We start from the raw sequence: 25,924 nt of genomic DNA on the forward strand, positions 1-25,924 counted from the left end.
GTGAATTGGGTGGAGAACTATTGGAAGTGGATGGTGATCTCTTTTCAGCTGCCAAATCTAGACACAGACCCCATGCTTTGAGGAATAGATTAAAGCATGATAGGTTGATCTTGAGAGATTCTAATACCAATCATGAGAATGTTAGGTAGGCAGTTTCATCCAGTTTTCCTTGAGATGCTCTTTTAATGGTGTGTTTTGTAATGCAGTTTACTGGTAAGCCTGAGTTTCTGTTTATTTTCTAGTTTCCTACTTGACAGAAATTGATGCAGATGAGACTTTCAAACAGCAGGTGTTCCCAATGTTACTTTTTATCTGTTGTCCTTTTGTCTTTAAGTGTTGAAGTACGCTGCATGCAAAAGGGAAGAGCGTAGTTAGAAACCTGTGTTGGGTATTCATGCTTGTATGGCAGCCATGGCCCAATGAACTCACATTGGGCTTGTAACTAACATATTTAGTCAACATATATTGTCAAAAGTGTTTATATCTAGTGCTTGGTTGGAGAGGGGTTTATCAGACTCCAATGTTAGAGAAGGTGGAAAGAAAGCAAAGTAGCTTTTCATGTCTGACTGATTAGTTTTCCCTATCAGACTCTGATATCTGTTTCTGTCTGAAATAATTTTCCCTCAATGAGGTACTTTGAAAACTGAAAAAAAAACCCAGAAAAGGAGTTTTCACTCCTGCATGTTTTGACTTCAGTACAAACATCTGTAACAGCTGCTGTAACAGCTTTCCTCCTTATTGATGGCTTGAAAGATTTCAGTTTTTACTTAGACTCCTTGGAGGTTAAGACTTGTTTGGGTGTCTAAAGCTGTCTTCAGCATCGTTTAGAAAATACAAAATTGTGTTCTAGGAATGATTTTGAGTGTAGCACTGGGAATTCAACCATCTCCTGGGTATCAACTTGAGGACGAACCTTCCTCCCCAGGTTCTACTTTGGAGGATGCTTTTTTGGCTGACATCAGATTTATCCCTTCAACCAGGACCCCAGTGACACACGTTGTTACAGTCTCCAAATGCTCATAATTCTAGCTTGCAGCTGCTGGGCTGGATTTTTGTTTGCCTCTCCTCCATTAGGCAGAAGAAGGTAAAGTCGTCAGCAGCAGCTGGCTGTTAATTCTCAAACAGATTTCAGAGTCACAGAAAAGCTGCTGGTATGTAGTGGGAGTTCTGAGTTTTCTCTCTTATTGGTGCTAAAACAGCTGATGATTACTTGGAATGCTTCTCTTCAGACTAAGTGTGCTGGTTAGCATGTTAAAATGTGAAAGACTGACCTGTCTTACTGAACATCTTTTCCTAGGGCCTTGCAGGCTGCTTTTCAAGCCTAATTCTACATGACAAGGGAAAACCTCACATTTCCATGTTTAATGTTTTACTGATTTTCTTGCACACTTAAGTAAGAAGTGAAATCACCACCTGTGATGTGTGACCTCCATATGAAGACAGGCTGAGAACATTGGGGCTGTTCAGCCTGGAGAAGAGAAGCTGTGTGGAGACCTCAGAGCAGCTTCCAGTGCCTGAAGGGGGCTACAAGGATGCTGGAGAGGGACTCTTCATCAGGGACTGCAGCGATAGGACAAGGGGTGATGGGTTCAAACTGAACCAGGGCAAGTTCAGGTTAGATCTAAGGTAGAAGCTCTTCCCTGTGAGGGTGCTGAGGCGCTGGCACAGGGTGCCCAGAGAAGCTGTGGCTGCCCCATCCCTGGCAGTGTTCAAGGCCAGGTTGGACAGAGCCTTTGGTGACATTGTGTAGTGGAAGGTGACCTTGCTCACTGGACATTGGATGATCTTAAGGTCCTTTCCAGCTCAAACCATTCTATGATTCTGTGATGTCTATGGCTAACATCACTGGGATAAAGTGGCTGAGTGGACACGCACAGTAATAGGTGTACAAAACGTGAATAAATTTTTAGGCAATCCTATGTTTCTGTTGTTTGATCTTATTCTTTTTTATTGTGGAAAAGAGGGTAAAAGTATGTCAGTGTGTTTACTATAGTTTGGGACATCTTAAGAAACCTGCCAGCAGCAAACCTTTTCTTACTTGATATTTAACTTGTGGTTAACTGCCATTTGCTCAGCACGTCATATAGGTCTGGCTGATCTTGGCAGTGCTACAAGAGAAGAATGGAGAATTGTACTGAAGTAATCAATCCCATGTAGTGAGTAGAAGTTGGAGATACTTTAAGAGCCAGCAGTTATTGTTTGTGTTTGGTAGGGCTGCTGCTTGGAAAACTTCCTCCTTCATAGCTGTAGTTTCTTTAAACTTCTTTTGATTATCTCTAAAGATTGATCAAGTCACAGGAACTAAAATAAGTGTCTCATGTCTGCATCCTATTCAGCTTAATAGCACTTGGCCTTTCCTACAACAGTTTGATGGAGTGTATGGTCATGTGTGATCTCTTGTTGATTTCTGCTGCTTACTGAGATTGAGAATGGAGAGGCCAGGTCAGGAATTAGCAAATGGCACAGTCAAATGGTCCCCTTAGGAATCAATAGCAAATGAAATTTAATCAAGTTCTTGGAGGTTGGTGTGTGAGTACCACAGTTATGTGCCATATCACCTCTTTGGGTTTCTTTTTTAGATGAGGAGCCAAGAAGCCTTCAGTTTGAAGACCAATCTTAGGATCTTAATGGTGGGCATAATGCGTATTTTCTTTTGGTGGTGCCTGGCTGAGCTGATGATTCACCTCATGTATATCCATGCTCTCTACAACAGTGCTCCTCCTTTGGAAGCTGCATCGTACTGGGCCTTGGGTGAGTACAGAAACAACAGCAGATATCTTCTTTCTCCCCCTACTTCAAGAACCCCAGTCTACTTCTCTTGTGTCCCTCTCTTGGTACTTAGGAATAGTGCATTATGGCCAGTCACTGTCAGACAGGCAGTCTGTGGACTTCATGTAACATGTAGGTCCTCTAAGAAGCTTACAGTTAAACTGACTGAGCTGCTTCCTAAATTAAAAACCATTCTGTATTTTTTCTAGTCTGAAGTGTGTTGTCTAAACTTTGCCCTACAGTGGTTTTGCATGGAACTGGACACTTAAAAGAGTTTTGGTATAGGGATGGAGGAGAGGAGATGTTAGGAACTGAAGTGTTTATTGACCTCCTCTTTGATGCTTCAGTTTTGTATTCATATTGAAAGGTAAAATGACAGCGCTCATGAGAAGAGCAGGGAGAAGGAACTGCTGTTTTCCTGCTTCACTTCGCCCACTTCTATCCCCTCCCATCTGTCTGGTGTTTCATTGAAATGCCCAACTGTGATGGGAATTAAAATGAGCACTGATAAATGTAACCTGAAAGGGCAAGAGCTTTGGGTGCTGCATAGGTGTAGGTTAACCCATAAGCAACTGTTGCACGTGGTTAGTTTGATTCTCCCCCTTGCTATCACAGAGTAGTTTGGGTTGGAAAGGACCTTAAAGCTCATTCTGTTCCAACCCCCTGCTGTAGGCAGGGACACCTTCCACTAGTGCAGGTTGCTCCAAGCCCAGTCCAACCTGGCCTTGAACACTGCCAAGGATGGAGCATTCACCACTTTTCTGGGCACCCTGTGCCAGCGCCTCAGCACCCTCACAGAGAAGAGCTTTTCTTTGTATCACCAGGTAGGAGGAACCAAAGTGGAGAAACCCCAGGCCTTAAAATTGCCTTCTGAAAAACCCTTGGTAATTGCTGAATAGAATGAGGTGCCTCTTCCTGTACCAGCAAGTACCAGGAGTTGGTACCAACACCGGTATGGTCCTGGCAAGCATTCATTGCAGATCATGTATGATGAGCAGTGTGTGTTGGAGGACACTTGTGTGTTGGACTATGGTCAGCAGAGGGCAATGTGTGCACTCTGTGTATACATACACAGTCTATATTTGTGTATTTCATATATATATATTATATATATAAAAAAGAGCAAGAGCAGATGGAGAGCAGAAAGTGAGAGGTTTGCCTCTATGGTTTATTCTACCCCTCCTAACTCAGTCACTATATAGAAAGTGGATTCTGAGTTTTCATCCCCTATTGTAAATGTCAGTGAATTGATGAGTTAAATCTGTTAGCTCCTGGTGTTGTCTGTATGTCTGACAGAATGCTGGCCACCAGATATGGTAGGCAAGGCTGCAGAATTAGGGACAAACCATTCTGGCTTTGGTGTTATTGACAGATTTCTCCTTCCCTTCAAGGCTGCCAGTGTTGATGTTAAAGGGGGGGGAAGTAACTTCTCAGGCAGTAGCTAAGTAGGCTGTGTGTTTATTTATTTGAAATCAATTAAAATGCATTTTGAACAAATTATTCGATAAGGCTGAAATGCCTCAAAGCAGCAGGTGATGAAAGACAGTGTTCAAGTAAGTTTGGACTCTGAAACCGCCTGATTAAAATACGATCATTTGAATTAGTCCTCTTTGGGATCCCTGCTGTTCAAAGGGTGACCCTACTCTAGGTGAGCTTTGTCTTTTTAGCAGTAAAAGCAAGCATTTAAAATACACTGCAAGTGAGATTGAGGCAGAATTTGTCACTTCTTACAGTGTGTTCTCTGCAGGTTTTATCGCAATGATTATACAGGTCTCAGACTCAAACCAGTGACAGGCCACTTGCTTTAGGGAGCCACTGATATGGGAGTAAGGATACTGGTTTTGGTTTTTTTCTGTTGATCCTTACCCGATCCTTATGGATCTTCCCATGCTTCTACACCAGTTCTTGTGCACAGCCAAACACTCCCCTCTGTTATCTTGCGTTCTCTGTTATTAAAACCTATTACATCAGATAGCTGAGTTTTGAGACCAAGGAAGCAGCTTCTTGTTGACTCAGGAGGATTAACCACATGGTGCATCAGCCTTTCTGCACTGCTGGGCTTATTGTTCATTTTGGGTTTCTTATTTAACTACAGCAGCTTCAAAGCAGCACGGAGCATCCACTTACCCTGTGATCCCTGGCTGTCCCAATAGCCTGGGAAACTTAGGTGCGAGGCTGTTGTGCAGTCAGCTCTAATTGGGGAGACTAGAACTGCTCCTACATGTTTCTTCTGGGGTATCTCTGAACAATGGGCAATAAATGCCAGCAGTGTGGGTAAGGACAACAGTGCTGTGAGATCCTGCTTTCAGCATCTCAGGGGTAATGATGGTCAGCGTACACCTCAGAAGTGTGAAGCTGTCCTGTGTTCTGCAGCACTTGGTGTGATGTTCCTGTGAGGTGAGACAGTAAAGAAATAAAACCCCAAACCCTGACTGAGTTGCAGTGCGTGTTTAAAAATGCCATTGTACAATGGTATTTATGGCTGTGTAGAGCAGAAATGCTGAATTTACCTAAAGCAACATTACTGAGTGCACACGGGTATAAAATGAAGAGAAAACTGTACCTGGGAGAATGTGTTACCCAGCAGTAAGAGAAGTATTTTCTCTTGTGTAAAAGGGATTAGCAAATGAGGTTCTAGAAACAGCAATATACAAAATAGTGCATAGATGGTTTTGATGCGTGTGTATTTAACTGTAACAGAGGTGCAAGCTGCCTTCAGTATCGTTGTTCGTGTGTGTTAGCTACTGTTAGGACAGTCTGTCCTAATGGTTGGTTTTTAAACTTTCCTTTTTCCTTTTTACACTTGGGTCCTTTTGCAACTAAACCAAATATCTTCTTAGGTCAAATGTTCCGATTCTTCCTTTCTCCATGCCCTTTACAAGCCAGTACCTGAGTTACTATAAATGTACTCTTACCCTATAGGTTATGTTACCTCATTTCTTCCAGTTCACTTGCGGATGCCTAGTTCTGTATGTTCTCCTGCTCTTCTGAATCTGAGCATGTCTAAGTCAGTGCAGAGTTTCTCCTTTCTGAGAGGAAGGCACCTTCTGTCCAGGTAACCCAGCTGGGCTGTGTGCTTTTGTGTTACCATAGTGTCTGAAAGGCTCAGAGGGTTCTGTAGCTTTGCTTCCCCCTTTGCTTGTTGAATATCCGTCCCCCCCGTCTCTATTGGCTATGTAGTGTGGGTATATGGAGCCTGTCTCTTGAATAAACAAGGATTTAGCACATGCACTCCTGCACTGTTCTTGTACTACCGATGGAGGAACTGCTGTGATTGAAGTATCTGTGCAATATCTTTAATTGCTGTTATATGTAGGTTATATTTGGAAGTGGCAAGTTTCAAGGTCATTAACTGGGTGATAAGCATGTTGGGAATTGTAAACAGAAGGGTATATGTAGTTCATGTCAAGGTAGAGCCTTCAGTTCTCTGCTGGTCATATATTTTCTCGGATTACTCCTCTCCCTGTGTTTCCTAACCTGGAAACTGTAAAGACTGTTTATGTACCTGCCCTGTGGATCAAAGAGGTGTGGAAGTACATAGTTAGTGGCCTGCTCTGAGAGAGACCAGGTTGCATCCTCTGCGTATCGGTCCTTTAATGAGTAGGGAAGTGTCACATTGCACTGTGGCCTCTGGAGTTTGAGTGGTTCCAATGAAAACTGGATTTTTGTCCATAATATGGGAAAAAAAACCCCAAACTGGCTGCATCCGCATCTTCCATGGACTAAATGCAATAGAAAAACATGGTAATGAAATACTAACAGCAATCTGAGGTTTGTTTGTTTTTCATTCTGCAAAGTAGTGATGAGGAGACTGATAAAGTATTTGGCATCTTGATGTCAGTTGAAAACCGGAAACACGTGAATCAGAAAGCTTAGTAAGATTTTTATTCTCTAAAAGTTTGGGTAATTCACTGCTTTATACAAAGAAGTGTGTGTGTGTGAATGTTTTATAAGCATTCCTGCAGGCTAAACTTCCAGTATTGGCAGTTAACCTACTTTTATGATTACTTTACTTGTGTGCTGTAGCTTAACCCCAGATGGCAACAGAGCACCACATAGTTGCTCCCTCACGGTTTTGATAGGACTGGGGAGAGAATCAGAAGGGTGAAAGACAGGAAACTTGTGATTGAGTTAAAGACAGTTTAACAGTGAAGCAAAAGCCATGCACCAAAGCAAGCAAGGAATTCATTCCCCCCTTCCCATGGGCAGGTGGGTGTTCAGCCATCCCCAGGACAGCAGGGCTCCATCACATGTAGCTGTTACCTGGGAAGACAAACACCATCACTCTGAACATCCCTTCTTCCTACTTCTGCAGCTTTATATGCTGAGCATGGCCACAAATTCTGAGCTGTTTTAAATGTCTTTTTCTCCCAGACTTGTGCCATGTGCCAGTAACCCTTCTGAAACATGACTGCCTGTTTGTCTCTGAGATGTGTGTTCTTGATGAACCTGCCCTGGTCCTTGGTACAAACAAGCATCTGCAATCATTAATGCCATAGGGTCAGTGTAGCTGCGGAAAGGGTAGATTTGTGCTGCTGTGCTCATCATAAAATTACCTGCTAACTCCCAAATCTCGCCCATGAGTTTTGGTGATGGTAATGGACAGAAAAATGCTAAATGTGGTTTCTAATACCTGGATCCAAATCTTCTGTCAATTACTTATGAAAATGTTTTGCTTGAGAGCTCCTGTCAAAGGCAGAGTTTCGAGAATAAGAAAGCTAAAGCTAATAATAATAATGCTATGCTGTGGATAAGCTACCTTTTAATTATTCTTGAAACAAAGCCCTGTGAAACTTGCAAAATGCAGCTTTGCAGTAAACGTATGGAAGGTCAAACTGTAAAAGCCAATAAAAAAAGGCCAATTCATACAGCATAGGAAAATGTAGAATGTTCTAAGGGTTTGCAGGATGACAAACTGGAAATACCCGCTTCTATACAAGTTGGCTAATTTAATCTGGGACTTCAGCTTCACTGCTGAAGTGCACGGGTTTAAAATTGTACCAGTAATTTAACTTGGTTTTGTCTTTGTTCCTTAAAACATTTCAGTTACAAATTAACCCTGAGTGCTTTGAATTAATTTATTCTGGGGAAAAGAGAGCATATGTGCAGAATTTTTTCCCTCACAGGTATTTTTAATTAACGCTTGCCATAGTTTGTTTCTAATTAAAGGTACTGCTTCTTTTAAAGCTTGAAATTCATAGAATCTCAGACTGGTTTGGGTTGGAAGGGAGCTTATGATCATCCAGTTCCAAACCCCTGCCACGGGCAGGGACACCTTGCACTAGAGCAGCTTGCTCCAAGCCCCTGTGTCCAACCTGGCCTTGAACACTGCCAGGGATGGGGCAGCCACAGCTTCTCTGGGCACCCTGTGCCAGCGCCTCAGCACCCTCACAGGGAAGAGCTTCTGCCTTAGATCTAACCTGAACTTGCCCTCTTTCAGTTTGAACCCATCACCCCTTGTCCTATCGCTGCAGTCCCTGATGAAGAGTCCCTCTCCAGCATTTCCATACAGTGATGAAAGACTCCAGCTTCTCAAATACGAAGTTATAATATGTAAGTTTAAGGAAATAAAAAAAAAAAAACTGAAAAACACCCAGTATTTTCCCCATCTCTCTTAACATACACCCAAATTGCCATGACCATTCACTAGCAGACAGCTTAATACCACTGGTATCTTAAATAAATGTAGGCATCGCGTCACAGAGCATTACCTGGCAGGCACTAGCTACTCCATGTGTGGCAATTCTAAGACAACAGTGAAGGTGCCTATCAAAATATGTAGATTAAGTCCTTACTGGTCTTCAACTCGTGCCAGCTATGTGAGAGTTCTGGCCACACATGGAAAATTAAGGGCAAAATTCCAGCATCATAACAGCCGGGCTGCATTGGCAACAGGCAGACTTTAACCCTTCCTGCATACCTGAGACATTCCAGCTGCTTTGCATTTGCTCTGTTATAGCCCGGAGCAGGCAGAGTTACACTGCTTCACCTGAGCTTGAAACATGGAGCACAAAGGGGAATTTAAGATCAGTGCTCAAATTCACAATATCACAGAATTTGTTCCATAGTGTTCAATTTGCTCCATTAATGCCCCATCCCTGGCAGTGTTCAAGGCCAGGTTGGACACAGGGGCTTGGAGCTACCTGCTCTAGTGGAAGGTGTCCCTGCCCATGGCAGGGGATTGGAACTGGATGAGCTTTAAGGTCCCTTCCAACCCAAACCAGTCTGGGATGCTGTGATTTTTCTCAGGTCTCAAGAGAGTGGTCGTCTGTTTCTGTAAATCTCATTCCATCATGCACAGCCAAAGGGGTTTTGGATTTTACCAGTGCACAGACAGCTGTGATCTTCATAATTGGTTTGTGTGGGTGTCAGCATTCAGCTCTCCAATGAAATTTGTCAGAAGAGAAATGAGAAACTGAATGAGATGGGAATTAAAGCAGAAAGTTGGCTGTATAGATGATTTAGCAGTAATCTAATGTGTGGCTAATTGGCTGGTATCCAAATTGTGCTTCTGATTGTTTGTTTTCCTCTGGGAAGAATGCTACTGAATACTAGATGACTGCTTCCCTGAAGGAAAATACCATGAGGTTCATGTCTAGGTATCTTGTTTTAACTTCAATTTTTATCTCGTATGGGACAACTGTTTCTGATTGTGCACATGGATCATGATATTAGATGTAAAAACGTTGTATTGTAGTAGCAAAATGCTGGCCCTGTGTAGGACAGTGGGAGTTTTGCAATTTGCAGTTATTAGTGCCAGGATTTCACCCTAGGTTGTTATATATGACATGAATTTTTAATGCTTAACTTTTGGGTGTCATCCATAGTGTACCCATTAGTCAGCAGAATGCAGAAGGGATGCTTTGCCAGCAAAAATCAAAGCAGATTATTTAAGTGATCATGGGCTTGGACTGCTGGAGTCAGATTGAAAGCTGTGTCCCCAAGGAGAGGCTGCTGGACGGTTCTAAAATCACATTAAATATCTGAGGAACTGCGCTCAATCACTGGTTAGTATCAGGGAGGGAAAGCAAAATACTGGAAAGGAGATTTAACAAGTTTGGGTTTTTTTTACTCTTCCAAGTTATAACAATTTTACTTCCCCTCCTTTGGGATTAGATTTGAGTGATGTCTGATGGAGAAGTTCACCAAAATCAGTGGCACTTTAGGAGTGGGCTCTCCCCAGTTTCAATAAAGGTGTTGGCCTCTGCTTTATATGGATTTTTTTCTTATGATTTATTGGTGAAATACCATTTTGTTCAGCAGAAAACATTTAGAGTGTTAATATGAATCACTGTTATTTATGTGTTCTAAGATTGTTACTCTTCTGGGTGGAATATCTCTGAGAATAGCCAATATGGTTTTCATCTCACACCTGTGCAAGCTGCTGCATTTTGGGCCATGCCCTGGGGTTAAGCTGTGAGCAAGCACACTGCCAAAATTTCCTTTGGAATTCGGGTAGCTAAAGCACTTCAAGGAGTCCTTTGTCCTGCGGTTTAAAATCTGGTATGTGCCTCAAGTATTCTGCCAAGTGGAGTTACAGTCTTCTGTGCCTCAGCTGTAGCGGGAGGGATCTTGTAGGGGGTGTTTTGGGGGACACAATCTTGATGGTACGTGAGATGTGTGTGGAGGGGTCAGGATAAGCTGCAAAGATAACCATTGGTTATACCTGTGCAGGAGGAACAAGTGGAGCATGGTTGGTTGGAGTTATTTACAGAGATAACATTTATCCCAATGCCTGCTTTGGAAGGTTCTGATTTTTAGCTCAGCTTTTTGTGTTTGTCAGTGTTTGTTTTTCATAGCAATCAATAACCACAGGCCAAAGAATTTTGAAAGTAACTATGGATGCTTATTTACTCCTTCATATCGGAATGATGGTACTGTTCTGTGTGTGCCAAAAGTCAGAACTGTGTGTGCTTGTGTCCTGCAGCTGTTGTAAAAGTAGGTATTGCATATCGCATCACCTCATGATGCTCGCTTTAGTGCTTTGAGTATTGGCTGTTTGGAAGCAAATCAATATTAACAGGTTTTAAAACTATTTCAGAGCTTGGTTAAGTTATGATGTTTATATTATTATGTTGTTTTAGGTGGCCTGGCTTTAGCTCAAGTGCTGTTTTTTTATGTGAAGTACCTGGTTCTGTACGGTGTTCCTGCCCTCCTCCTTCAAATGGATGGACTCAAACCTCCACCTCTGCCTTGCTGTGTGAGCCTGATGCACAGTTTCACTAAAATGTGGAGGTAAGTCATTATTGCTTTTCAGACAGTTTATTGCTGGTCTGTGGCAGGGAGGAAGTAAGAACATGCCTGTGCGTTGTCATGGCTGCATACATGCTGGCTTTCATGTCCTTGTGCTTTTTCCCCCTCACCCCCATGATTCATCTTTAGCACTTTCTAAATGAACTTCAGTTTGATGGTTACTTTCTTGCCACTGTGGAGGGTAGGGGCAAGCATTCCTTTCAGCATTTTCATCCTCCTTAGCTTCACTAACATAGCAATTGTTTTTTCCAGGCATCCATTAAATGGTTCATTTTTTCAGTCTTGGTCTAAACCCCACATTTCAGCTAGATACCCTTCCAGAGAAAGAAGAGAAATGCTTGATTAATCACCCTGTGAGGAAAGCTGTAGTTGTTAGCACTTCAATGTGTAGAATTATGCAGTAGAGAAAGTACTCATCACATTAAAAATACTATGAACAATAGTCATTGATTCCAATGTTGGATGAACTTCAGGATCCCCTTTGGTTTTAAAGGGTTTCAGCACAGTATTTCTCAAAACAAGCAGCAGTTTTGAATCTTACAGTTGCTTTAAATCAGTGTTCACTGCAGTTGTTTCACTGAAAACTGTCTCCCAGGTGGTTCTGCATGGGGTTTAGCCTGCGTGTAACAGTGGTTTCAGTTGACTTCTCCCCTCCCTTGTTTTCCTCTACGGTCTCTAATTCTTTCAGACTGTGGGATGCAGTGCCTCAGCCTTCTAGAAACGTTGCCTAAAATGATTTAGACTCGTCAGCTTTTTAATGCAGAGACCTCTCTGGTGCTGTGTTGGATGCAGAGCCTCGCACAGTGGTGCTTACCGTGCTTGGTTTCTGACTGCTTTGCAATATGAATGAAGCTTTTTCATTTTAGTCATAAAACCAGCAGGCCTGCTATTATCGGAGCTTTATTGGATGAGACTTTAATTTTGCTTTCAGCTTGAAGCTAGTTGTAACAAGAAGGTTTTATAGTTTATGTAGTTGACAACTGTGGATATGCGGTATTCAAATGCAGCAGGAACAGGGTGCAGAAACCAGATGAACTGTTAACAATTATTTGAGCTACTGACAAATGTGTTGGTCTAAATTCTCTTTCAGAGTTTGAACTGAACTTATAACCTACACAGTTAATACAGAAATCTTTGGTTTTTACCAGGCTGTCTCCCGAGAGCAGCATCTCTTGACCTGCTGGCCCTTGCAAGCAGAGCTGTAAACAGTGGTTTTTTCCTCCTCTCCCAGGAATCTGGGTCTTGCTGTGGAGGTGCCAAATGAAACTGCACTTCAGCACAAATACTAATGACACTGTTGTGTCAGGTAGTTGTAACACCATCAAAAAGTGCTCTGTGCCTGCAAAGATGTGTGGTGAATCACAGTAAAAACATTGGGGTTTCTTTAAAAAATGATTCATACCACTAAAGAAAATTGCAACTAGGATCTAAGGAGGGAGTTCAGTTACACTTCTTTTCCAGAAGGAAAAAATTTCAGCTGCAGATATTTACTGTTTACCCAAGTATTACATTCATATATGTATCTGGAATCCTTGTAGACCCCTTCAGACACTGGAAGCTGCTCTGAGGTCTCCACGCAGCTTCTCTTCTCCAGGCTGAACAGCCCCAATGTTCTCAGCCTGTCTTCATATGGGAGGTGCTGCAGCCCCTGAGCATCCTCGTGGCCTCCTCTGGACTTGCTCCGACAGCTCCATGTCCTTCTTGTGTTGAGGACACCAGAACTGGATTTGTTTATTTTGAAGGTTAAAAAAATCAGTTCATGTACAGCTGACTTGATTTCTTGCTCGCAAAGCTGCGTGGATACTAGAATTTCCTGTAGCTGATAGTGAGTTAGGGGTCATTGTCTGTTATCTAAGTAATCTCACGTAGCTTACCCTCTGAATCCCCGAATGACAATGCCCTGATGCCTTTACAGTTAAACTCTTCAATCACTGCTACCCAGGGGCTTTGCAATCTTTTTATGTGTTTTGATATGTGATATAGGAATGTCAGTGTTAGAAGTGGGAATAGCCTTTGTTTCTAACCCATATGACTGTCTGAACAGGACAGAAAGTGTGAAAATGATGGGTTTGGTATAAAAGCAAGCAAAAAGTGCTGAAAGTCAATAGTTTGTGTTGTGACACTTTATGAACTCTGTTTCCTTAAAGTGCTAAATAATTATTTTTGTAGTTTGTGAATATGTGGACTTTTAAGTGAATGATCCCGACTTTATCAGAGTGAGTCAGATTTAAATGTTAGTAACCCAGTGCCTAGTTTTAAGCTGGTAGGCTGAGGAGATTTGCATCAGGATTTGTTTTCAGGTAGCCTGGTAAAGCTTATTAAGGGCTCCTTAGGTCAGGTTGGGAATTCCACTCCAGGAGAGCGGTGTAATGAGCCATGACATGGAGTGCACCACTGTTACCTACTGGCTGGTGTCGGGGAGGCTGCTTGGAGAAGAGTGCTTGTGCGTGCTTGGCTTGCTGCTACCCTTCCTGCTGGTGTCTGCTTTAGGATACTATTAGGTTACTATCAGAAATGGGGTATTATGCTAGCTAGGCTTTTGGAAGACCCAGTGTTGCTCTTTTTGTGTGGCAAAGTTCTTAGTAATGCAGCTTTTGAAGGAGTGAAGGTAGCCTGAAGAGACAGACAACACGAATGTCATAATGTAAGGAAGGCAAATGCACTACTAAGGAGTCTTCCACCACCACCTGGTGCCCTTTGAGTGTAACAGCAAAGCTTTTGATCTGATGCATCCAGACCAGTGTCTATGCTATAGACACTGTCTATAACCAGTACGTGCTGACGTCATTCACTATGTGATATGGCAGATGGAAGACCTTTCATTCTGGAAGGTAAGACTAGTACCACAGTGTGTCTACAGTATCTCTAGTGCTGAAAAGCAAAGCAGGTAATGGGAAAAACAAAATGGGTACTCTGCCTCTCTGGTGGTGGTACTAAATGACAAAGCAAATTGTGTCCATTCAAACTTAACAGGCTTTAATTACAAAGGAGTTATCAGCTTTATAGTGGATTCTGTCTAATTTGCATTTTATTTAATCAAGACAGTCTCTTGAGTTGCAAAATCATCAATCTTACTTACTGTCTCAAGACAAATAGAGGAATTGAATGTATTACTGTGATTTCTATTACCAGGATATCATTATCTTGCCTAATCTGCAGCTGCATATCTAGTAAATGCGTGATAAATCTATTACTATTCAAAAGCTTGATTATAGCTATGAAAAGGAGATTCTGAGCTCCTGGTTTCCAGAGAGGGCAGCAGTTCAATGACACACCACCTTAGAGGTTTTAATGTCTGCTTTATCTTAATTCATGAGGAATTAAAACTTAGGTGTTGTTACCAAGGCTAAAAGCAAGGTAATGAATCATATGAGAGCAACCAGTGTTGTTGGAGGCTTGTCAGTGCTTCTGAAGAATTAGTCAAGGCTGATACAACTTCTCAGGTGTGTGTGTAGGGAAGTGGAACCGTGTAGTGCAGCTGGAAAAAGTTCTGCTCCTGCTGACACTTGCAAAGTATTTCAATATGGAAAAATATCCTGGTGTAAGAGTAAAGGTGTGGGAACTACAGAAACAAGTGCTAGCACCTAACTAAATCCTGTCTCAATTATGATATCTCGCTAAATGACTTTGGCAATGCATTCCACAAAGAAACTTGTCAGTTCATGAATTAGGGCAACATTTAGCACAGTTGCTGTTCATGGCAGGGCAAAAAAAATCATGCTTCCATTTTTAGGTGTCTGTACTATGTTACCGAGTGTAGTGAGTGCTCTCCTGCAGAGATGTTGGACACATTGATTGGATGTGTTTTGACATCCTATGGGAGCAGCATGGTGTAAGAAACTGGTTATCTCTGGTCATAGACTGATAGGGAATGTGCAGGAGCACAACTCCTTATTGCCCTTCCACCTTAACATTTGTACATTCCCAAGTATCTTACAGAATCCCAGCCTGGTTTGGGTTGGAAGGGACCTTAAAGCTCACCCAGTTCCAACCCCTGCCACGGGCAGGGACACCTTCCACCAGAGCAGCTTGCTCCAAGCCCCTGTGTCCAACCTGGCCTTGAACACTGCCAGGGATGGGGCAGCCACAGCTTCTCTGGGCACCCTGTGCCAGCGCCTCAGCACCCTCACAGGGAAGAGCTTCTGCCTTAGATCTAACCTGAACTTGCCCTCTTTCAGTTTGAACCCATCACCCCTTGTCCTATCGCTGCAGTCCCTGATGAAGAGTCCCTCTCCAGCATCCTTGTAGCCCCCTTCAGACACTGGAAGCTGCTCTGAGGTCTCCACGCAGCTTCTCTTCTCCAGGCTGAACAGCCCCAATGTTCTCAGCCTGTCTTCGTATGGGAGGTGCTGCAGCCCCTGAGCATCCTCGTGTGCATTCCTCATGGATTATCCCAGAATAATTTGGAGGCAAGTGTGCTGGGGACAAATTGGGCTAAACCCATGTGTGTTTCATATAGATTAGCCTCAGCAGGAGTGGAGGTTCTTCAGAAAGGCAGTAAGAAGTAGTATTTGAAAAGTAGATTTTTCAGGAATCAGAATTTCATCCAGAATAAAACAAATAGAGTTGAAGAAATGCTGCCAGATAAAAAGGAAATAATACAATGATGGAGAAGTATTGTGTGCAGTTCTGGTGTCCTCAACATAAAAAGAACATGGAGCTGTTGGAATAAGTCCAGAGAAGGCCATGAGGATGATCAGGGGACTGGAGCACCTCTCATATGAAGACAGGCTGAGGAAGTTCAGGCTGTTCAGCCTGGAGAAGAGAAGCTGCGTGGAGACCTCAGAGCAGCTTCCAGTGTCTGAAGGGGGCTACAAGGATGCTGGAGAGGGACTCTTCATCAGGGACTGCAGCGATAGGACAAGGGGTGATGGGTTCAAACTGAAAGAGGGCAAGTTCAGGTCAGATCTAAGGCAGAAGCTCTTCCCTGTGAGGGCGCTGAGGCGCTGGCCCAGGGTGCCCAGAGAAGCTGTGGCTGCCCCATCCCTGGCAGTGTTCAAGGCCAGGTTGGACACAGGGGCTTGGAGCAAGCTGCTCTGGTGGAAGGTGTCCCTGCCCATGGCAGGAGGGTTGGAACTGGATGATCTTAAGGTCCTTTCCAACCCAAACCATTCTGTGATTCTATAAGATCGGGCTGTTTCCAACTCCCCTGCTGTGAGTTCTAGATTCCACCTCTTATTTAACACCCCAATTCTTGACCGGACAGGAATGGGACGTAAGTCAACGCTCTCGTTTTCTTATGTGTTAATGGGTGGACTGGGAGGGCTGTATGTTGCACGTACAGACATACTTTAAATGCACACAGTTTAAGTTTATTCATGTTATTGAGTTTATTAAGTTCTGGTGATATAAAAAATGGTGTGGGATTATGGTCTGAAAGAAACTGCAGTTTCAGACAGGGGAGAGAGGGGCGGCCATGAGGGGTGAGGGGACAGGAGAGGAGCGGCCATGAGGGGAGATCCTGATGGGAGAGGAGAGGTGGCCGTGAGGGGAGAGAGGTGCAGTCATGAGGGAAGAGGAGGGCTGACCATGAGATGTGAGTGAAGATCATGAGGGGAGATGAGGGGTGGCCATGAGGAGTGAGAGGAGATTGTGAGGTGAGAGCAGGGGCAGGTATGGGGTGTGAGCGATGGCCATGAGGAGAGATGAGGGGCGGCCATGAGGAGTAGAAGCAACAGCTGTAGAGTGTGTGCCACTATGGGGTGGCTGTGAGCGGAGATGATGAGGGGCAGCCATGAGGGGAGATCTTGAGGGGAGATCAGTTTGCCCCCAGTGCCATGGGTCAGTGGTGAGATTGGCAGCGCTGGGGTAATGGATGGGCTTTGTGATCGTAAAGGTCTTTTCCAGCCCAGTTGGTTCTATGATTCTCTGATTTCTGGTTTACCTGCCTCATTATTGCGAAAGCACTGCTTCTGTTCTATGAGAAAAGTGGTCTCTATGCAAGGTCTCAGTGAATTGATTCGGATTATGGATTAGAATTTTGCCTTGGGATAATCACATTCCCAGCCATAACCGTGCCTTAAAAATACACTCTCATCTGCCTCTGTTCCTTCTTCATCCTCCTCCTTTTTGTCTTCCTGCTCTGTTGTTCTTGAAACCTTCCCCACCTCAGTAAACAGTTCCTTGTGTCTGTCAGAAAGGACCATACAAGGCATTTTCCTTTCCTTTCTAGGTCTTTCCTAGGAAAAGACAAGTCTGATACTGATGTTATGCGTGAGTGTGAGCACAAGAGATCAGTGTGACCACATGCAGTAACGTTAAGAATGAGGAATAGCAGCAAAACCTTACCATCAATTATTTCTGGCTTAAACACACGGTAGTATTTGCATCTAATTGCCTATTCTTAGTTTGTGGTCAGGACTGGAACAGATTTTTAAACAAGGAAAATGGATTTTCTGATCTGTAGGGGAAAAAAGTAATTATTTAAGTTCATTGACACCTGTGCTTCGTGTGGTCTCAGCCTAGTTTGTCGCGTATTTTGCTGCTTTGGGATTCTGATTTTTGCATTAGAATAAGTAATGTAGGGAGTTATTAAATACATCAAGATGAGTAAGCTGCTGAAAGGCTTCATGTTATAAGATATCATTAGGGAAATTCGGGATCAGAAATAGTGTTTGTGTCAGTGCTTGATTTAGGAATCTTGCCTCCTTAAGTTCCCAGATAGCCCAAGTTAACACGGACTCTATTGTCCAGCTGTAACCATGCAACCACCATGTCCAGGCAGGATGACATCCCTGCCTCTGGGCTCAGGAGAAAGTGCTTTTCCCAATTCAGGGGGTTCTACTCCTAAACTGCCACGGAAGGCTCTTGCTTTCTGTTTGAGTATCGTGGTGCTCTTTTGCGGTGGTGTTTCTGCTTTAGTTGATGGATGACCTGAAATTCAAGAGAGCAGATTTTCTCTCTAAATTTCTCCTTCCTATGAGTTTAGTTCCCTGATTATATGCCAGTAATAACAGCAAATTGCTGTCATGCAACTTGTCATTTGGAGGTGATTACGGGGGAAAAGTGAAGGATGCTAAATGATGGGTCATAAACTTCTTCCCATGGCAGGTATCCTCAGGAGTCAGTTTAGTTACAGGTCCTCAAGAAATTAGCACATAGAAAGGAGCAGCAGGCAGTGAAAAAGAAATCAACATCTCCATGGCAGCGCGAAGAAGGGATTTGGTGCAAACCCACCCAGAGCCTAGTGGAAATTCGAATGGCACATCCAAATCTGTGTCTCTGACCTGCTGCTCACCTGACTGTGGAAGGGGTTGTAATGGTAGCAACAGTTGCAAGAGGACCCTCACTGGGGTCCTGTGCCTGAAGAGATGATGCTATCTGGGATCAGAGCAGGGATGCTGGGCCAAGCCTACCTGTGCAATGAACAGAGAATCTCATTTTCAAGTGCTATAAATGGTCTAGCAGTCGGCTTCAACAGCATCAGGTATTTTGAGGTGATTTGTTTTCTATCTGTCCTATAGTTCTGGAATACAGTGTTTTTGAAAGCCTGCTACTCCATGCCTCCGATGGGACTTGCCCAGCAGCTGGAACTGAGAGACAAGGAAAGGAAGAAAGGACAGGCTTATGCATGTTTTCCTTTCCTCTGGAGACTAAGTGTCACTTCTGGTGTATTTTCAGCCTTCATTTTCAAAGAAACAATTGTCCAGTGTGTTTCAGACAGTGTATCAGGTAAAACAAAAATGTCTTTTAATGGTCTAGCTTCTCACTGGTTTTAATCTTAGAAAACGTTAATGCTGCAACATTGCTATTTAAAACTCAAAAGATCTAAAGGCACTTTTCCCCCACTCTGTATTTGTAGGTGATGTCTTATATCTAAAAAAACGCTGAATTCCAAAACGATAGCTGAATTAAATAGAATTACATCCACAGTGTTGAAATGGCCTGGTGCTCATCAATAAGGGGAAATGGCACTGAAATCTTAATAATAGAAGAAATCAACATTGCCAAAGCGTGCAGAAGTGCAAATACATCAATGCCCGTGAACCAGGTTAAGCCTTCTCTTGCAAATTTTAGCTCCCTGAAACTAGGATCTGACCTGTGTCCTATTTGGACAAGGACACTGAATCAGGTCCCTAATCAGTAGTAAAAGTAACATGCATCAGAACAGTTTTGTCAAGTGAAACTTGTGTCTTTACATATATTTGTGGATTTTGTACTTTGAAAAACTTAAAGAATATTAGTTTTCTTTCTTGAGAAGCTTGTTCCATGGTCTTTGAAGATACTGGATGAGAATCTCGGAAAGGAAAGGGATCTTTTTTCCCATTTCTTGGTACGTAAGGACAAGGGTTGAATTAAGACAGGTCTCGCTGTATGTCCTTGACATCTACAACCCCTGTTTAAATGTTACACCTGCTTGCCAGTGTGAGAATACTTAAGCTCCTTGCCCAAAAGCTGGGCATTTAATTGTGGCATTTAAATGCATGGCTTTTTTTAGTAGTTGAATACTTGTTTCAAAGTTGAAAAATAACCCTTTTCCTGATTTCCTTGTTATATTTTTTCTTAACTATTGTGATGCTTTAAATTGAGCATTAATGTGTGACACATTATTCGTAGCTAACGTGTCACCTGAATATGTGACAGACACTGTAGTTCTGGACTGGTTAGTCATTTTCTCATTGATAGAGGCAAAAGATTTAACTGCTTTTGACATCAGCCAAATCAGTGTATGCTACAGTTCTTACCTACTGTACAGCTCAATTTGCTGGTTAGATTAAAGCTTTAAAAGGCTCCTTAAATCTCTTCAGTACACTCTTTGGAGTATAAAAAGAGGCAATAATGAAGCACCCTAATCCTTCTTGGGTCTAAATTGCATAAGCATTGGAAATTTATTTGTGTAGCGACTGCTTTGTTACCGTAATTTGCAATTGCTGGGCTTTTTTAACACACAAGCTAAGCCCACCTACGGCTCATCACCCATGAAGCCCATTCTTCACAGCATTCGACATGAGCTCTGCATAGATAGAAACTATAACTGCTGCTCTCGTTTGGCAAACAGCACTCTGCCTGCTTACAACCACTGTAGAAAATGAGTAATGGCTGTTAATAAACTCCCTTGTTCTGTTTGCAGTAAGGATAGGGATCTTACAGTAATTGGGCAGTCATACTGCATTGCAAGAATCTTACTCGAAGAAGACTGAAGGAGAACTTACCCTATGGGAATTTGCCACTAATGGGCATTAGGCTTCATCAGCTCTCCATGAGCTACCCCAGGCGTTCGGAGAATCAGGGAAGGTATAAAATTAAAGTAATACTTCTTCTGAAGGGTTCTTGGAGAGATTAACAGACTACAAATGAGATTTGCTCTGTCTTAAAAAGTGTCTGCTGAACTGTATCACCAAGATCCAGTGTGGTGGGTATGTGAGAAACAGAGTTAGTTTTGTTGTCTTAAAGCCTCCTAAGTAGGCAGACCTGTGTCTGCTGTTAACACTGGCAATGACTGATGCCTGCTTAAAGTTCTGCTTGTCTCTCTGGCTGGGAGATTGTGGGGTGGGATGGAGTGACTGCCTAGAATCATTAAAACTCCCCTCAGGCTTTCCGATATAATACGAATTGTGTGTTTAAATTGAGATGAAACCACAAAGGATCCTAGAGCATGGATCCAGTTTGTAGGCTGGAGGCCACTAGCAGTTTGTGAAGTCTTTTTATGTGGTCCACAGAACAACTTTCTCCTTGTGGCTGTCTTATTGCAGGCTAGTTTTGCTGTGCAGGTCTCCAGCCTGAGCTCCCAGCTAATAACTGAAACTCCACAGATGAAGCTTTGGGACTTACTGATATTTTCTACTTGAAGTTGAAGGTCTCTCTAACTAACTGTATACCAGAGTTGGACTGTATCCTTCATTATGCAGGCTGGCCACAGTCAGTCCAGGTATTTCTGCTTCCACTGAAATCAGGGTTTTTGCCTGGGTCAGGATTTCATTGTGGATTTCCACCGTTCTCATGAGTAAGGGGAGCCTTAGCCTCTCCCTGTGATGCTATGCAGCAAATATTTTGCAAGTAAAAGGTTTAGGGCTTGCTCTGACCAACCTTGAAGTAATCCCATACTTCACAAAAAGAGTGCTTTGTAAGTAAGGTGAGTGTTTATGCATCAGCTGTGTGGGTGCTGAGGAGCTGTACAGCACAGGCTGAATGCAGTAGTAGCTTTGGTTGTTCTGCTAATGGAGGAAACCAAAAGGCACTTGATACTTTTGAATCATTCCAGGAAAGACCAGAACAGAAATTCCATGTATTTTTATCTAAGGAGGAAGTGTTAAAATTTTAGTATGTCCTTAAGCAAGTGCCAGAGAATACGATAGATCTCTTCATGTATATACAAGTTCTGCTTATTATTACTGTAACAAGAAATTGCTTGTCAAAGACATGATATAAAAGTATTTGACAGTCTTCATATTTTTCTTTCAAATAACATAGATCTATCTCTTTTACTCTTAGCTGTATTTTTACCTTGAGATAATAGCAAGCTGCTACTACGAGTTTGCTGCTTGGCAGATGGTTCAAACTTGAAATCAGATCTTGTAAACAAAGGACAGTCCGTTAAAACTTGAGATCTAGGCTTAAGCAGGTTCTTAAGATCTTGATGTTAAAAAGCCCATTGAATTCATTTAAACAGGATATTTCTCATTGGGATGAGCCAGAGTTTGCATCACTGTATGCTGCATGGTAAGAATGGAGATGTTTTTGTTCTTGCGTAGAAAACGATGGGGCTTGTTACTGCTTATCTTGAAGGAATGCCAAAAGAGCTCCATATATATATATTTGTTCCTGATTCCAATACCATGTTAGTGAGCAGACTGTAAAATCTGGATGTGGGTGGAATTCACCAAGGTTCTTACATGAATTTGGAAGGCTGAAGTGAAAAATAAGAGTTCCAAGAATGGGCTTGTATGTGGTGAGAGTCCCCAGAAAATGTTGCAATGTGACTTTCAAGCTTGGTGTCCAAAAGTATGTTCCATAGTGTGGATAATGGATAAATCTAAACAAGATGCTGTGTTGGATTGCATCTCCCTTTTCATCATGCATCCTCACATCTTCATTTTAATATCTAACAACACTAAACAGTCTGGGCTCTTTACATGAATGTTTTCAGTTTGCTTGCTGTATTTATTTCTACTGTAAAATATCTTCTGTGACAGGTTAATTGTTGTTTTTCTATTTTAAGTTGTGCATCTGTTTTCTAAATAGTGTATCCTAGCACGGTGGCAGTGATACTGTTGAAGAAGGGTGCTGATAGTCACTGAAGAGACAGTGAAGGTGTAGGTTTCAAGCAGACTTGCAGAAAGCAGGATGTCTGAATCCATGGAAGCTATAAACTGGCAACAATAATGGTGATGATAATGAATCAATTGGTAGCAGTCACTAATTGAAAAATACTTACTGTACTTGGTAGGCATGGCCTTCTATGGGATTTGCTTTACCAAGTTTTATGGTTCATTGAGACATTAAATAGTAGCACTTTGGCCATATAGACTTTGCTATCTCCTTTCCCTCTAGTAATCTTGTTCTTCAGACAAGACACTAAAACATGTTTTAGATTTATGTTGCACACTTGTGATTACTTGTGATTTGGAAGCTTTCACCTTTGAGGGATTACCAGCTGGGGAGGCTGCCACAGGCAGGATGGGAAGAAAGAATGAGCGCATATAGGAGGATCTAGAAAAGTAGTATAGAACTGTGAGATGCTGGGCTGTCTGCCAGGGGAATTCTCCTGTTTACACAGGCTTTTGGACACCCCACTGTGAGATATTGCTTGAGAGAGAGGGACAAGGAAGCAAATGAAGAGCACTGTGTCAGTGAAAGCAGCTGTCATTCAATAACCTCTCAGTCTCCAATGCAGAATGTTCTGGTGTGGGAGACTCTCAGTCAGCAACTCAGGAGGAAAATGCCAGATTGATTTGCAGGGACTGCTAATGGAAGTGCTGGTCTTGCAGGCAGTATTCTAGGGTTAAATAGGACGGGCTACTCTGAGGATGTGTGAATGAGTTAGGATTTCCAATGTCAAGTTTAGCCACATTTGTAAAAGCGAGGCCCGAGAGCTATTGTTGGGACATTGCAGCGACTACAGTGCTTCTTGTAAGAGACGGTGGATCCCCACAGGGTTGAGAGTGGTGAAGCTGTAATAAATAACCCACTAGTTGGATTCCATCACCACAATAAATGGCAGGTAGTCTAACTAATTTGAAGATACTTAAATGCAATTATTATATTGTTTGCTCCAGTGAAGTGTGAGGTAGTGCTGCTGCTTGAACTGGTTTTCCTGTAATGTATAGATTACACTGTTCCTTTCTGCATTCAGAAGTGTTTATATTCTATCAGCAACATGACTGTTCTTAAGGTGTCTGAAATATTTCTGTCTACAATGCAGTGTGTTCTCTGGGCACACAATATCGCATTTACATGTCTCCATCTAGGTTACTGATTTTGAACTCTTTACAAAAAGCAGTCTATCTACCTAGATCTATGCCCCTGAAGGTAGTGCCCAAAGGTAGAACCATGCCATGATCCGCTTTTCAGAATGGTCATGAACAGCCCTAATATTCTCAGCCTGTCTTCATACAGGAGGTGCTCCAGTCCCTGATCATCCTCCTTGCCTCCTCTGGACCATGGCTGCAAAAGCTCTGTGTCCTTCTTATGCTAGGGACACCAGAACTGTACACAGTGCTCCTTTATGGAAAGCACAGCTTTGTGGAAAGTGAGACCATAAGCAATCTATGGGATAATGCATGCTTATAAAGAGTGTGGACCAGCGTGGGCATTTGATTGGTGACACTCAGGAAACAAGAGTCTGTCGCTGCATGTCAGTCTGTAGCTCCAGTGGGAGGTGCCCTGTCTGCTGAGCTCAGGGCATGTGGCCATGAAAGTGTGAACCAGCTCCTAGGAGAAGGTCCTCACTACTTTTTGGTCCTGATTTATATGTTTATTTGCCAGCCTGCACTAGGCAGCTGCAGTTGGAGAACTATGTGCTTCAGCACTCTTTAGCTAGCATGTGGTGGGCACAGGATTTCATGGTAAGGTCCAACTATAAGGAAATTGGATAGATGGAAATCTCAGAGCAAGTCCAAAGTATCCATTACACAAGGGGGAAACAGATGACTGACTACTCTGATATGCTAATTACATGAACAGGAGCTTGCACTAGTTTTGCTCATTTGGCTTTCAGATGTATATAAATGCCTTTTTGCATCCTGGGGACAAAAGGAGGGACTTTGTCCTCTGTTTTTCCTGGGAATCATCAGAATTACACTTTCAGTGCATGTGCAATTGCTACTGACTGTGGTTCGTACCAGCATGTTTCAGTCCTTTCATATCTTTTCTATAAAAGAGGACTTCCCCCCCCCCCCCCCAGGCTTTGGGCTGAATGCAGACTTGGAGGCAGGTTGTTGCATTATGCATTTAGCTTTCAAAGCAGAAACTGCATGTCTGAAGTAATTTTGAATATGTACCTTGAGAAGAGAGAGGTATGCTCTCGGGCAAGGATTTCAGAGGTTGTATTTTGGAGAAGGTCCTTGTTGGTTTAGTCTGTGTGTATTTTTGGACACCAATTTCTAGTTGATGTACTGGGAAAAGATAAATTTGATTAGGAAGGATTATATGTGTAATCTTTTGCTGAAATGTGTCAAACTAAAACCTCCATGCTTACCAAAGGCATTAAAGCTGCGTGCAGAACTGTGATTTAAAACTGCCCTTCAAAGGAATGGAATTAAAGACTTTTGGATGAAATAGCGATCAAATTGCCTGCAATGAGTAACATGATTATGAGATGGAGGTTAAGTATATCTCCCTCACTGACGAGTCAAGATTACGCCCTGTTTAAAGACTGCCATTACTACTTTGATAAACCGGCTCTCCTTTCCCTTGTTCTTTTAGATTGGAATTAAAACCTTTATTTCAGAAAATTGTGCTCATTATAGGATTTCAAAAAGCATTTGTGGGACTTTAAGGCACTTTAGGGTGCCTTAAGCGAGGCACCCTCCATTGCAAGGGCTATCAGCTGGATCCTGGATTTTGCAGAGAGGCTCAGGGTTGAACAAGCCATGTGAAGTTCATACCAAGTATCAAGTAAATGTGGGTGTACTTTATCGCAGTAGATAATCACGTGTATTTAGCAGGTGTAATTCTGAGGTAATTGTGGCGAGGGCCCTGTCATTGCCCTGATAAGGAGATTCCTGTGATATTGAAGGGATCACTGTGAAGTTTTTAATATAAATGCAGTGCGATTACTTATTCTTTTATCTTCATCTAATGAAGTTGCTTCTTCTACCCCCAGGTTGCAGTGTGAACGGTGCTATACAGACCCTCTTTACCCCTTGATAACTTTTCCATCTGAGAATGGAGGGACTACTTACATCTACCACGTCTGTTTCCATTGCTATTTCATTGTATTTTCACTTCCCTTGTAGCCTTACATGCAGTCTGTATTTAAATATGAATAAGCAGAATGGTTGCAAGTGGCAGTGGTGGCTTTTTGTCAAAACCAGCCTCCGATAATCCTAGCTTTTCACTATTTGTTGCCTTGCGCAGTGTCCCCATTCATTATCCTATGTGCTTAAAGTGTATATACCCAGTATCAGTAGCCTTAAGTAATGCAGCTGTGCCTCCCATTTACAGTTTGAAATTGTTCAGCCTTGTTCTTGCTTTTGGAACTGATCAATGATAATGTCCTGAGGTGTCTTTAAGATCTAAGTGCACACTCTGATGCTACTATACGTTCTCCTGATTTTGCGGGTCATAGTGTAGTTACATCTTTAACTGACCTCTTACACGGTCGAGAATTTAGGATCAGTTGAAATGTATCTATGCAAACTGAGGAATGATGGAGCCTGTCTGTTTATGCTAATTTATACCTAGTGAGGCTCTGATTTTTTTTCCTGCTTTATATTTATTCTAATAATTTATTCTATGCATA

At 42.6% G+C, this 25,924-nt stretch overlaps 1 protein-coding gene across 1 annotated transcript in view; it reads left to right on the plus strand.

Annotated features, from left to right (window-relative positions):
- The window catches only part of HHAT (hedgehog acyltransferase), a gene marked incomplete at both ends in the record, with an annotated part of 141,422 nt that overhangs the window by 4,941 nt on the left and 110,557 nt on the right, over positions 1–25,924 (plus strand). Inside the window, 2 exons of the mRNA XM_080614991.1 lie at positions 2,580–2,751; positions 10,854–11,004. Of these exons, the coding sequence (XP_080471117.1) occupies positions 2,580–2,751; positions 10,854–11,004 (323 nt within the window). The remainder of the gene's footprint in view (positions 1–2,579; positions 2,752–10,853; positions 11,005–25,924) is intronic.

The sequence above is a fragment of the Psittacula echo genome, assembly GCF_963264785.1.
Source record: "Psittacula echo genome assembly, chromosome: 4".
In the NCBI taxonomy this organism is placed as follows: Eukaryota; Metazoa; Chordata; class Aves; order Psittaciformes; family Psittacidae; genus Psittacula; species Psittacula echo.